The sequence below is a fragment of the Bidens hawaiensis genome, unplaced genomic scaffold (genome assembly GCF_021521415.1).
Source record: "Bidens hawaiensis isolate Kalapana, Puna unplaced genomic scaffold, B.hawaiensis_p1.1 tig00010132_1, whole genome shotgun sequence".
Classification (NCBI taxonomy): Eukaryota; Viridiplantae; Streptophyta; class Magnoliopsida; order Asterales; family Asteraceae; genus Bidens; species Bidens hawaiensis.
Window position 1 is genome coordinate 205,361 of NW_027491767.1, and position 13,676 is coordinate 219,036.

Sequence of the window (13,676 nt, forward strand, 5' to 3'; positions counted from 1 at the left end):
GCTTTGACGAAAAAAAAAAGCTCGAAACGAGCCGAGTTGAGGCTCATCTCAGCTCAACTCGCCTCGTTTACACCCATATTTGCGAGCCTAAACGTATAATTTATTATAGAGTGTTCTAATCAGTTTAAACTTAACATTGAATGGTTGATGGTAAAAGGCACATTGGTTTTGAATGGTTGATGGTAAAAGGCACATTGGTTTTGAATGGTTGATGCCTTGATGGTTCTGGAGTCAAAGATAAAGTTCATGGAAAAAGTTTATGGGTGTTTCTTATTGATGTATATAAACACATATTTCATGTGAAAAGTTTTGTAGTAACAATTTTTTAAATGATCTTCATTTAACATTGTGGCATGATCAACATGCACTTTTATTATTTATGTATATTCGCAAAGTTGTTTGCTTTAGTTAGCATATTGTTATATTTACCAACTTGACATAGATAAATAAGGCTAAAAAGTTCAAACTTAAAACGGGCATAACTTAGGCTATAAGTGGAATTACGGGGCCCATTCGAGACAACGGCGCCTTGACCAGTTGTCAGCCCAAAATCCATATTCAAGTCTCTAATTTTACCCAAAAAGACTTTTCATGAAAGATTCACATCATTCAAAAACCGTCCATAAATACGTAGGCGCGTTTTCTATTGTCTTTTTGTAACTTTTTTCGAGCAAATATCAATCCATGCGATTTTTGAACAACCTGAATTAGTGAATTAGATATACATAGCGTAGAAAAGAAATATAGAGGCACTTGATTCGTTTTATAACTTCTTTGACCTATGGATAAAAACTATTTATTTTGGTTTATAACCCTTTTTGTCTGGGGGTGTAAATGAGCCGAGTTGTCCGTAAGCTACTCAGGATTTACTTGTTAAAATCTTGAATCGAGACGAGCAATCCCCAACACCACGCATATTTAAAGATACACAAACTCGTGTTGAACACGAAATGTTTTTTGCTCTCTATCAAATGATAATTTATTAGTTTTCACTTTTTAAATTGAAATCAATACACACAATCCTACATATATCTTAAAACACACAAACTGCCTAGGATTAACAGCATGCATAATCTTAATAATAATAATGTCTTGTTACCTAAAACTATATATACACACAACGATTTTCGCTTTCCAACACATTACCGCTTGCATATAGTGGATGATCAATGCTAGATGATCTACACGCATCCTTGTTCTGACATACTGGTAGCAATCGTCAAAAACGCAGAGATTACGCTCCCATGTATCAAAGTCCTAAGACAACCAACCAATACAAGAAGAATGTTAGCAGTCCACCCATTTACTCAAACGGGTCGCTTTGAGTTGCTAATGCGGGTTATGGGTCAAATAAAGGAAATTTCTAATGCAAAAATTTATATAAACATACTGAAGTTGCGTACTTGGCCAAACTTCAGAAATGACACTTAACTCAAGAACTAAAAAAATTAAAAAAACTCAAAATGACTGTTTTACCTCTTGACTTAACGGGCAAATTAGACGGAGGGTTAGAAAAAAGTACTAAAATGGCATGTTTTTGAAACGTGAAGTATTCAGTTGCAATGAATTCAAAAACGGTACTAAAGTTGCGTATAGTTGAACAAACCACAAACCACAGGTATATGAAAATGACACTTAACTCTATTTAAAAAAAAAATCAGGTCAAATAGATCAAACGGTTTAAAAGTTTACTGTAACGCATGCAACCTTGGAAAAACATTTTATTCAAAGATTTAGATAACTATTGTGATGATTTATTTTCTGTAATCGAAACTAACGTATTAACTATTAGTAAAAAAAAGTTCAAACAAAATATCATCTGTTTTTAAGCACACAACCTTTAAAATCATTTTTTATTAATTTTAATGTAACCATTTTAATTCAATGATCAAGATTTTTATTTTTTTACTTGTAATCCCAACCAACACAATAAGCATTATTGTTAATTTCTGTATATGTAAATTATGCATTTGAGAATCTTACTCTGGACTCTCTTTCTGATAACCAAATTCGGCTGCTGCTTTGAGAGCCCGTTGGTACGTCTGTTTCATTGCTTCCTGTCATTAAAAAAAGTAGCGGCTCACAAAAGAGTAAATTGCATTAATACAAATAAAAAAAATAAAAAAAAAACAAATTGACCCATATTTAAACAAACGAAAAAAATCCGAACTTGTAATTTTCATGAAATTAGTTTCTTGCCTGTAATTTGGACTCGAAGTCCTCGGGTGCCCAGTTAAGATTGTACTCTTTTAGCTCAAGCTCACCAGCAACAACCTAAACAATATCATATAAAAGGAATTAAAACATTAATAAGAAAATTAGTGTCGATTTATATAATAAGATGCATAGTTGCATACCCCTCCAGTACCAGCAGCTATGGAAGGAGCAATTAGAACATTGGCTCCTTTCAACACTTCTGGTGCTTCGGAAGTACATGGCATGTTTGAACCTAAAAAATAATTACCACAATAAAAATAAAAAAAATAGAAATAATAATAATAATAATATAATAATTATTACAGATTTACAGGTGGCTAAAATGAGAGAAAAAAAATCACCTTCAATAAGTATACGACATCCCAAATTAACGAGACTAATGGCATCCGAATGATCGATTTCGTTTTGTGAAGCACAAGGGAAAGCAACATCACATCTTTCATTCCAAGGTTTCGCTTCATCGTAGTACTTAGCACGTGCATAAGTCTTTGAATAATCTCTGGATATTTTAAAAGAATGTATATCAAGTAAAGAACGATAAAAATGAAGTTTGTATGTTCGAGAGGGACAAAAACCTTAAGCTTCGATGTTGTGCTTTGATGTCTCTAAGGAAAGATAGTTTCATGAAATCAAAGCCGTCTTCGTCAACTAAATAACCTTTTGAATCTGAAGAAATTTGTTGATGCAAAATATCGCGTTATTAAATTGTGTTAAATAAGTTAAATCTAATGAGTGTTGAAAAATGAAAGAACCTGATACTGTGATGGGAAGAGCACCGTATGCAATAAGCTTTTCTAAAACATGCATTGCTATCTTCCCGGACCCACTAACCACACATCTAAAGATAAATAAATAAATAAATAACATAATTACTAAATCCATATTCAAAGCATGTTTCAAAAAATTGAAGGATAACGTATGTTGAGGCCACGGGCAAAGAACATGTCAAATGACAAAAATACCCTTAAAAGTTTTAAAAAGACGCAACACATTTAAACTGTTGTCTTTTCAAGAACTTCAAGGGCATTTTCGTCATTTGACATTTTTTGTCGGAACTGTTGAAACCAAATATGAACTTGGGTGGCCTTCGCATACATTTATTCAAAAAATCAATATAGTTTGGTGTAAAACCTTAGTCCTTTGAGTTCTTTATTCATGTCTGCAAGCATAAGTTGTGCAAAGAAAACCTGTAAAAAAACAATACAATTTATTAAAACCATTTTTTAATAAATGCAGAAAATAGCAAAAGCTTACCAGTCCATAACCAGTAGCTTCAGTACGTAGGTTGGAACCGGACCAGTTAAACTTCCCTGCCCGAAAATATTACAAAAATCAAATACAGAAAACACAAATAAAATCCAAAGTTCAATAAAAAAATCATGAACATATTATTAAAAACGACAAGAAATAAAAGCACCAGCCAAGTGAAGAAATATTATTTTTCCACGTCAGCCTCACCTGAGAATGTCCAGCCAAGCGTCTATATTGGCCATACAGAAAGCCCATTTCACGAGTGCCAACGCCCATCTCCTCAGAAGGAAGATCCTGATATTATCATGAAAAAAAGATTGCACGTGTCATACTAATAAATATTATAATAAAAAAGCAATAAACGTGATCTGGATATTTGGATACCTTATCGGGACTAATGTAACGATAGAGCTCATCCATATAGCTCTGGCAGAAATGCATTATCTACAAAAAAGAACATAAAAATCACAATATTATTTAAAAAACGCTTCATAAACGATTATATTTATATAAAGATTAAAAAAAGTACCTCATTGTCGCTTTTCCCTTTGGGATCAAAATCACTTCCACCCGATGCACCTCCAAGTCGATAAGGAGATAATGCAGTCCTTAACGTCTGCAGTCAAAAGTCGAAAGTCAAAGTTGGAAAAACTCAAAAGTCAATACTATGGCTGCGAAATGCATAAAAGAAGACGACCCATGATGGAAAAAGATAACAGGAACTGGAAAAACATGACCTTTACTTAAAAAGATAAAAGAAGAAGGTAAAAGATGGAAATTTGCCTGCTGAAAACCGAGAAACTTGGCGATACTTAAGTTCATTAATGGGTGAAAACGAAGGCCTCCTCTACATAGGCCCAAGGTCTGGTTGAACTGGACCCGAAACCCACGATTGACGTGCATTTCACCTCTATCATCAACCCATGGAGCTCGGAAGATAATTGTACGCTCGGGTTCTAACAACCGCTCCATTGTATTGACATAACTACAAGTTAAAATAATTAATCAAAAAAGAAACTCATTAAAAGTGACAAGATATTTGGGTTGGGTCGGTAATAGATCAAAATTGGTACTTTTAGGTTCGGGTCGGTAATAGATCACAATTTGTCCATTTCTTTAATATTAAAAATAGTTAACTTATTCAATATGACTAAAAAACTATATTACCAAAAAAACAATCTTATCCTTTTTAGTGATACATTTTAAAAGGTTGTACGCATTTAAGTATGCTTTCGGCGACTTTTGACCCGCTTCTTTATTAGCTTTTACTTCTTTTTTATGCACATATTTAAGTGAGCGGGTCGAAACTGGCACCTCTACTATTATATCAAATAAAATCAATACAATCCACTTTAAGAAAACACACCCTGAGTTTTTTGAAATGACTCTTTCAAGAGAGTGAATAACTTCTTGTACAGATTGTATGAACTCGAGCTCATTAGGATCTCGTTTTAGTGCAGCTTCAACAATCGATCCAGCCGATTTTGACATGAGAGCTGTCATAAAAGTTATATTATCAATAAATAAAATAAGAATAAAAAAAAACATAAACTTGAACATATTTATTAATGATAAAAGTCATTACAAACCTTTAACATATATGGGCTTGTCAGCAATGATCTTATCTTTAGAGGCCAATTGGAGACGAAGAGCCTCTTTATGAAGCAAACTATTGTTATGTTCTCCTAACGCACTCATTTGCATATTTCTACTGCCTTCATTTCCATAAGGGTTTCTTCTATGTTTCCTACCATACTCCCTGCAAATCGAGCAAAATATCCTCGTGGTACCTTCTTTCATATCCACATAGGCCCATTTGTACGTGTCGGCCCATTCCTCCCGCCACCTTTTCACCACTTTTTTCTTTCTTTTGGCGGGAATCGACTTTAACAATTCTTGATCATCGCTTGGAAGTTGTGAAACAACAGCCATATTCTTGTTTTCATCATGATCGTCAGCTGAAGATTCTTGTGGCGGAACGGGAATTAATGGAGTGTGAGCGAACGTCGGGTCGTCATCACCGGGCCCGATTTCTAAATCGATTTCTCCACCGAGCTCTCTGACGACCAAGTGATGCCTTTGTTGAATCAAGCTGATGTCATCCATTGCAGAATCCATCCCTAGCCCGACAACTGGAATCAACATTCAGCATCACAAGTGTAATCCCTACTCGGGCTGTTTGTTGAATCTGTATGAATGTAAAGATATATATTTATAGGTGAAAAAAGTGTTATCATAGTGACTTCACAGCAGCCACACACATTTGAACGTCATTATGTGGTTTTATATGATTAGAATAAGATAATTAGTCGTAATAATACGGACAACTAATAATCTAAATGCATATAAATACAATTTAGTAATATTTGGCTTCACAAATAAATAGCCAATGTTATTTAAGGTATTAAAGATTATGGCAATCAACAAAGAAAGAAAAAATGTCGTTACATTATGCGTGACGACATAAAAGACATGCAATATAAAATAAATACATCAGAATAAAAAAAATAAAAAAAAAAGTCTTTTTAAGGTGACTTGTCGCACAGATAACACTGTCATGATAAGGAAGTGATGATAATGATTTTTCCCAAATTGCATCTAACGGTACTAAGATATGTAATCTATTGCAACCGGAGTAATGATAATGATAATTCCAAAAATACACTTAACATATAGAGTACAATAACAAGCCTTTTTACTAAAATTTATGTGTATATCCTCATGTTTGAACATTAACGAGACGCATACAAAAGCCGTTATGCTCATACCAACTACCATCATGATACGTCTTCTTTTCCCATCAAATTAGTTTTAGTGGTTAGGACTTTACGTAACCGAATTCTACACGTAATCATTTGATTATAAAGTGATCAAAAAATCAATTTCATCCTAGTTGAAACAAAACCAACCATACCCATGTCCATGGTTGTAAAAATCGTGCCTAGGCGCGATTAGTCGTTATTTGGTCAAAATCAGTCAAAGTTGAAAAACTTATATATAAAATTTGGTATGTATATGTATAAAGTATAAGGGAAAATGCTATAAAAAACCAACATACTTTCTCATTTTGCTCAAAAAAGTCCTTATACAAATTTTTGCATATTAAAATCCTTACACTTGTTAATTTTGAACAAAACCATCACCATCTTTTAAAAAATTACTTGTTACCGGATACACCGGTTATTTTGCTGATATGGGATTTTTGTTTCACTATTGATAGTCAGTCCTCTTCTTCTTTTTCACCCCACAACCAAACCCTAGAACCATCAACACTGCCTCAAATACTTCACCATCAAGGCCACAATCTCATCATACAAACCAACCGACGCCACGCCGATTCACAAAATCCGTTTCGGATTCACGGATCGGGAAAACCAGCTGTATGTACGGGTCCGACGTCTGGTCCAATCATCAATTCGTGCCATTTGCACTCATAACGACGCTTTTAAATACGATTAAGGGTCCTTAATGAGGTTTGTGGGCTTATTCTTTGATTACCGGCGGGATTTGCGACGTCTGTTGTGGACTGTGTGATGGGGATAGACTCTGATGCCTTCTTCCCCTTCCCGGATCCTTAAACCCATCAATTTTGGGTGTGTTGATTTCCATAATTGAAGTCTGATGAAGATGGTTAAACACATTGTGTTCTATTGTTTTTTTTTAAAAAAAATAAATAAAAATAAAATAAGTTTTCTACTAATTTTAGTCCATATAAGCAGAACCTGTGGATCCGGTAACATGTTATTATTATTTTTTAAAGTGATTATTTTACTCAAAATTAACAAGTACATGGACTTTAATATGTAAACTTTTGTACAAGGACTTTTGTGAGCAAAATAAGATAGTATATTGGTTTTTTATGGTATTTTCCCAAAGTATAATTGAAAATTTTCATATAAATTCCAATCCGATTAATCCAGATTCCAGAATAATCCCAATTAACCATGATTAATCGTTTGTTCCTACCCCACCATCCGACTAGCACAGCTAGCGAGTTCTACAACACTGCCTGTGCCCATTTTAGATAATCATAATGTGCCAACTGCCAAACACTCAAAACTCTTGAATAACTTACACATTCAACACCATCAAATATGATTATCACAACTCGAAAGTCGAAACAACAAAAGCACATCGAAACTGATTAAAACACACAGCTGAAGCTTAATGCAACCCACCCTATTTTCTATTCTACATAAAATAATAATAATAGTAAGTAATAATTTCTCAAGATTCAATTTTTTTCCTTTTTACAAATACCCATTAATCCAATTTATCTTTTTAATCAATTAATCAAACAAACCAACAAAAAAACCCTAATTTGAGCTTCGGGTACAATACCCAAATCCGACCAATTAAAGATGCATAACCCAATTGATTCTGACCCAAAGATTGAAACTTTATTTCAATTAAACGTAATAAAGATAAAATTAAAGAGGATTTGTGGACTTACAGAACCTGGGTTTGACTTTGTTGACTGTTTAATGAAGTGGGTCAACTGGGAATTGAAGATTGATTGAGCATTGGATTGATTCAGTGATGGATGATCATAAGCATAAGAAAGTGTAGATAATAATAATAATAATAATAATAATAATAATAATAATAATAATAATATTAAAATTAATATTAATCTGTCGAAAGAAAGAAAGTAAGAGGGTGTGTTATTGATAGCTCAAGAAAGTTGGGTGTTTTTTTAATTTACGGAAACAGAGCTACAAAGAGCAGTGGAAGATTGGAATATTATTATTATTATTATTATTATTATTTATTTTTCAGAAAATTGAATTTTAATAATAGTACATACTTTTAGAATGTGACACATGACATAGTTTTTGTTCTTAAGATAGACTAACTGATTAATAATTTATTTGTCTGCTGTAAGTTGTAATTGTCATTTATTCGTTTTATGTTGCTTTAAAACAGGTGTAATGTAGTCACTGAAATAAAGATTAGTTGGTTATTTATTAGGGGTACAAATAGTTACTTTGTTAGTTAGAGTGAATTGCTACAGAACGAGTAAAAACTACGAGTGCTATATTAATATTATCGGTCAATAGTTAAGAGTTTGAATTACTAAACCTGATTTATTGAAGGGGATGTTGCTTTGCGGTATTAAGGTGTGTGGGAAAATCTCTTACTTCGTGTCGTGACATGTGGTGTGGTTGATGGTTTTAGAGGGTGTGTTAAGACATAAAAAAAGGTTATTACAAACTCTGGCTACCAACAAGGGGCTTTGATGTAACATACGAAAACAAGAGATTGTTGACACTTGACACTATATATGACACATGACTAAATGAGAGAGAGAGATTTTCAGGCTTTTACTTTTAGTTTAGGTTTCATGAAAATCAGAATATCAATAAATAAAAGACCTTTTGTGGGTAAAAAGTCAAATGTGAAAAGGTTAGCTATAAAGGGTTGAAAAATACTTGTCTTTATAGAAAAAGCACTACTAGTATCTATAGTTATAAAAATCTTAATAGTTAATTTGAATATAGTGTTTCAATCAATTCAAATTTCAAAATCGTTAAACTTATCAGTTTATTTGTCGAATAAATCAGTCCATTTTTTAAAATTGAATTGACAATATAAATAGTTAAAATTTATAAATACTATGTTTTAATGTGATTTGCAATGTTAACAAGGTTAAGGTCTGAAATAAACAAACTATGAAGCCTAAATAAATAAGATTTTGAGAATATAAATATGAAATTTTAACTGATCAGTTAAAATGGACCAACTTCTATTTTAGAAATAAATAATGGTATTCCTAAGAAGAAACAATATAAATTGTTTTCCTAATAGTATACGAATCAACTTCTATTTTAGAAGAAGAAAAAAGTCACAAATATGTTAGTTATAATTTTAAAAACTTATTACAATACTATAATAACAAAGGATACATAAAAAAAATTATTCTATAGTCAAAATGAATAAAAGAATGGTGATTATTTGTCAAAATTCTCTTTAAAAAAAAGTCAGATGTCATACTTTCATAATCTTAATACATTACAAAGTAGGCTAGGCATTGTAATTTAAGAAAGAAACTTGTAACAATAACAAATTATGAATGTACATATATAAAAAAACAAAAAAAAGGTAAATCACAATTATCTTTACAATTTGTATCACTAAACATGATGAGAGTTGTCTTTTCTCATTCTTTAAGGGTAAGGATCAAGTCATAATCATAATAGTGTTGTTGTAACGCTCACTTTAATATAACTGAGAATAAAACTTAAAAGTATCTCTCTATACTATAATTAATTTATTAAGTGAATACATGGATTGTCTTGTCTATAACTCTTCTTAAAGATGTTTTAGTTAGACTGACTATACCCGAAAACACAAACCCTCATATAAGTCGAAGACTGGGGATGGAACAAAATGGTGACAGAATTGTTGATCAAGGTTGAAATCAAGGTAAATCTATGAAGGACATGTAAGTCGATGGTTAAAATATGTGGATGCGTTTATGTTTCGTTTATATTTCCAATTAGGCATTAAGTAGTCAAATTTTAGGCGTACATGCATTTCTATTTCATCGATTCAGATAGGGTATTCCTATGTTCGCTTCTAATAGGATGCATACATGTTAAGAATGAGCTCGAAACGAAGAACCAAAACATTGTTAATGATAATAAAATTAAAATACATGTCATGAAACATATGATCATATACTTTCGATACATTGACATATAATAATATGTTTTCGATACATCTTCTTGGCTTCATTAGCTTAAGGTTGCATGAAAGGATAAAATGATTGATTAATCTAAAAGAGACTTGTGTATGGACTGAGAGCAAGCTAGAACTAAACAAATATCATAGTTTTTGTTAAACAAGAATCACGGTCGATACAACAACGATGCATTGATCGCCCAATGATCCCCATAATTTAAGGTAAGGGTGGATCGACAAAAAGGAAGTTTCCAACCACCGTAACCACATCACCCCCGAGCAGCCGAGCCGATTCATATACGTTTAAGCTCGAGACCAAGTTTGTCCGGCTCGACCCATGAATAGCCTCAAGTACCATCCAAACACTTCAAACAAGTTTATCACCATTTGTAAACATAGTACAAAACCAAAACAAAAATATATATATATAAGTCAAAATTATCCGGATTCCTTATCCAAAATCCCAGATGCTAAGAAACATGTTCGCTAGAATGGGCCAATGGGGTCCTCCACTTGTTACCAAACAGGAATTACCATAGACACTACAAATTGTCAAATCCTTATTCGGATTCCAATTTGATCTCTACCATCCACATCAAGAAACATCATAAAAAAGTATTTTAAGATATACAATAATAAGATAGTGTTTGGGAGAGTTATCCAACTATTTATCATAGTATTGTTTTCTTAATAACCAATATCATAGAATAGTAGTGCTGGAAAAGAACCAAATCAAACCAAACAATGCCTTGCTTAAGTTCATCCGCTAAGCTTTTATTGAACAAGCGAATTATTCATGAAAACCTAATGGAACAAAACATGTCCATTCATTTTATTTAAGAAAAATGCTTGTTCGCGAATAATTCAAAAACACAAATGAACACAAACAATGCTATATTTGATTTGGCTAAACGAGAATGACCAGTATCAACGATTTGGTTTGGCTATCAAATGTATGTTGGTGTTTCTTTTAACATTCATATTCATGCATCAATTTTACATATAAATCAAATAATAGTTAACAGTTTTGCTTAAATTTATGTTAAGATTAGAAAAATCATTAAAAAAATATTAAGACCTTTAATGAACAAATATAAAGAAACAAACAAAAACAAATATATTACCTGTTGTACATCCATTTAGTTAATCGAACGCAATTCCTAATGCTTATATATTTATTTTAACATAAACAAATTTAGGGTATGCTTGGCAGGAAGTTTTTAAAAGCTTCAAGCTTTTAAGAAAAAACTCTTACTCAATTAAAAGCCTTGTTTGATTCAACAAGCTTGAAACTTTTAGGTCATGAGAAAAAACTTAAAGCTTCTACTAGTAGCGTTTAGGAAGAGCTACAAGCTTTTAGTATTTTAAATTACTTAAATAATCTTTCAAAATAAATACATTTACTATTATTGTTTTTAGTTATGCCTATTTTAGTAATTTTATACATTTAATTAAAAGTTCCAGCTACTTTATCAAACATCTAAATATATCTAAAAAGCTACGGCCGCTTCTAGAGCTCATCTTCAATTCCCAATTTCCCATGGAAAACATTTGTTCACACAAAATAAGCACAAAATACATATTAAAAAAAACGTAGCAAATACATAACATGTTAATAATTGTTACATAACCAGAGACTAATTAATTAGCATAAACTAAATAACAACAATAATAATCATAACTTACATTGCCAGTAAACACGTAAGCGGTAACTTTCGGTTTCGGTTTCTGTTCGGTTTCAATCTTCGAAAATCCGACACTCATCGGTTTCGGGATTCTCCTCACAAAACGACTGCAAGGGGTCTTTATTCTCATCCAACTTCCGTCGTAGATCCGCTTTGGCCTGACTAACCTCTTCCACTTCATCCCACGCCACCTTACACTCGTCGGACTCACGATCAGCCTCACACACCTGCTTTGCTTCAGCCACCTTGGCCTCAATTAACTCCGTCAGCTTCTTCTCTCGCATCTGTGTGCCTTTGTACTTGGCTGATCCGCCGCCCGTTACGGCGTTGAGTACGGGTATTGAGGTTCGGATCGGAGTGGTGGTGGTGGATCTGAATGATGGTGGTAGCTTGAAAGGTACGGTAGTCGTCTGCATAGCTTGTGAAGCTTTGAGAAGACTCGTGATGGAAGAAAGAATAATAATGGTGAATGAATTGAATTGGTGGGGTATAATAATAATAATAATAATAATAATAATAAATATTAATGATTATAATAATAATAATCTATCTTTTCTAACAAACGACTACTCATTTTTGTCACTTGTCACTCTTACAGCTCTTTTCATCTTTTTCTCAACTTTTCAATATTTATCCTTATATTTTAAGTCATTTTAATATATGAATTGAAGTTTATTTTTCTTGAATGTAAATTCTATTCGATTCATTCATTAACATTAATGGTGAAAGATAAAAAAATAAGGAAATATCAAAATTGAAGTTGCATACCTATTAGAATAAAATTTTAAAATCATAGGTAATTAAAATCAATGTAAAATATATAACTTTTTAAAATGAGATTCGAGCAGCAATGCATAATTTTTTATATAAGATTGATTTCAAATTTGGATTTAAAATTTTCTCATGTATTTGAACTCCGGAAAATGTGTATTTTCTTAATTTTCTCTAACCATTTTATATAAATATTGCAAACATGTAGAATACATTTTTTATATATCTCGGTGTTTAGCGTTAAATCATTGAAGTTGAATATTATAATTATAATCCATATGAATAGCAATTTACTATATGAACTATCTATAATTTATTTATATGACTTTTTTGTGTGGTATAAAAGGTTAGCAACAAGAAGATCGATATTTAGTTTCAACATTTTCTTTCATAACTCAAGACAAAAATGCTTCAGAAACACATATTTTATAACTTGATTTATACTTTTTATACATTCAAATATATTTAATTTAATATGCATTATAATACAAATTACTTAATTAAAAGCATTCAATTTTTTTAAAAAAAAAATTGTTTCAATCCATTTCCACTATTTTCGCTTTCCAAAAATCATTTAGGATATGAAAACCTACAATATCGTTTTCATCAGTTATTTCAATATTATATTAACTTAGTAATTTTATTTTTAGACAAATACAATGATTTGAGGTAATATTAGTGTTACCTGTTGGGTATTACATAATTAAAGTGTCTATTATAGTTTATATTCAAAATAATAAAGCTATATACAAATTAATATTTTTTTAAAAAAATTTTACTGTTATTTGAACACGGCTTTAAGGTTAGTTTGTCATTTTTCGTTCATATGAAATAAAACAAATCATTTTGTTATATTTAAATTTTGGGTTTTATATGTTTCTTGATTATACAATTGTTAATTTTAATATATAAAATTAATTAAAATTTGTCATATGCAGAATATTAATAACAACAAATAATTTATCATGATTAATCAATTTCAGATTTTAAGAATAATTATATCATCAAAATTAAGGTAATTTTTTTTTGGAATAATCATTTTTTTAATAAACATGAGCAAATGATCTC

General features: G+C 31.5%; 2 protein-coding genes across 2 annotated transcripts; both read right to left on the reverse strand.

Moving 5' to 3' along the window:
* Window positions 1-947: 947 nt before the first annotated feature.
* LOC143534355 (uncharacterized) lies at window positions 948-8,191 on the reverse strand. The gene is made up of 16 exons (XM_077028859.1): window positions 7,922-8,191; window positions 5,058-5,656; window positions 4,835-4,964; window positions 4,252-4,453; window positions 3,998-4,084; window positions 3,853-3,912; window positions 3,671-3,762; window positions 3,472-3,538; window positions 3,349-3,404; window positions 2,970-3,055; window positions 2,793-2,883; window positions 2,559-2,716; window positions 2,358-2,449; window positions 2,200-2,274; window positions 1,984-2,057; window positions 948-1,257 (listed from the first exon to the last, which is right to left on the reverse strand). The coding sequence occupies exons 2-16, from the start codon at window positions 5,611-5,613 to the stop codon at window positions 1,182-1,184; spliced, it is 1,902 nt and encodes a 633-aa protein (XP_076884974.1). The 5' UTR covers window positions 5,614-5,656; window positions 7,922-8,191; the 3' UTR covers window positions 948-1,181.
* A 3,679-nt stretch (window positions 8,192-11,870) lies between these two features.
* LOC143534311 (calvin cycle protein CP12-3, chloroplastic) lies at window positions 11,871-12,293 on the reverse strand. Its single transcript, XM_077028824.1, has one exon. The coding sequence runs from the start codon at window positions 12,251-12,253 to the stop codon at window positions 11,891-11,893; it is 363 nt and encodes a 120-aa protein (XP_076884939.1). The 5' UTR covers window positions 12,254-12,293; the 3' UTR covers window positions 11,871-11,890.
* Between the last annotated feature and the right edge of the window lie 1,383 nt (window positions 12,294-13,676).

Bases quoted from the DNA above. Each gene is read 5' to 3' on its own strand.
- LOC143534355 (XM_077028859.1), bottom strand. From the start codon at position 5,613: ATGTTGATTCCAGTTGTCGGGCTAGGGATGGATTCTGCAATGGATGAC. The intron at 4,965-5,057 runs GTTTGTAATGAC...CTTTTATGACAG, and splicing joins CAAGCCCATATATGTTAAAG to CTCTCATGTCAAAATCGGCT. The intron at 2,450-2,558 runs GTGATTTTTTTT...ATTATTTTTTAG, and splicing joins ATGTCGTATACTTATTGAAG to GTTCAAACATGCCATGTACT.
- LOC143534311 (XM_077028824.1), bottom strand. From the start codon at position 12,253: ATGCAGACGACTACCGTACCTTTCAAGCTACCACCATCATTCAGATCC.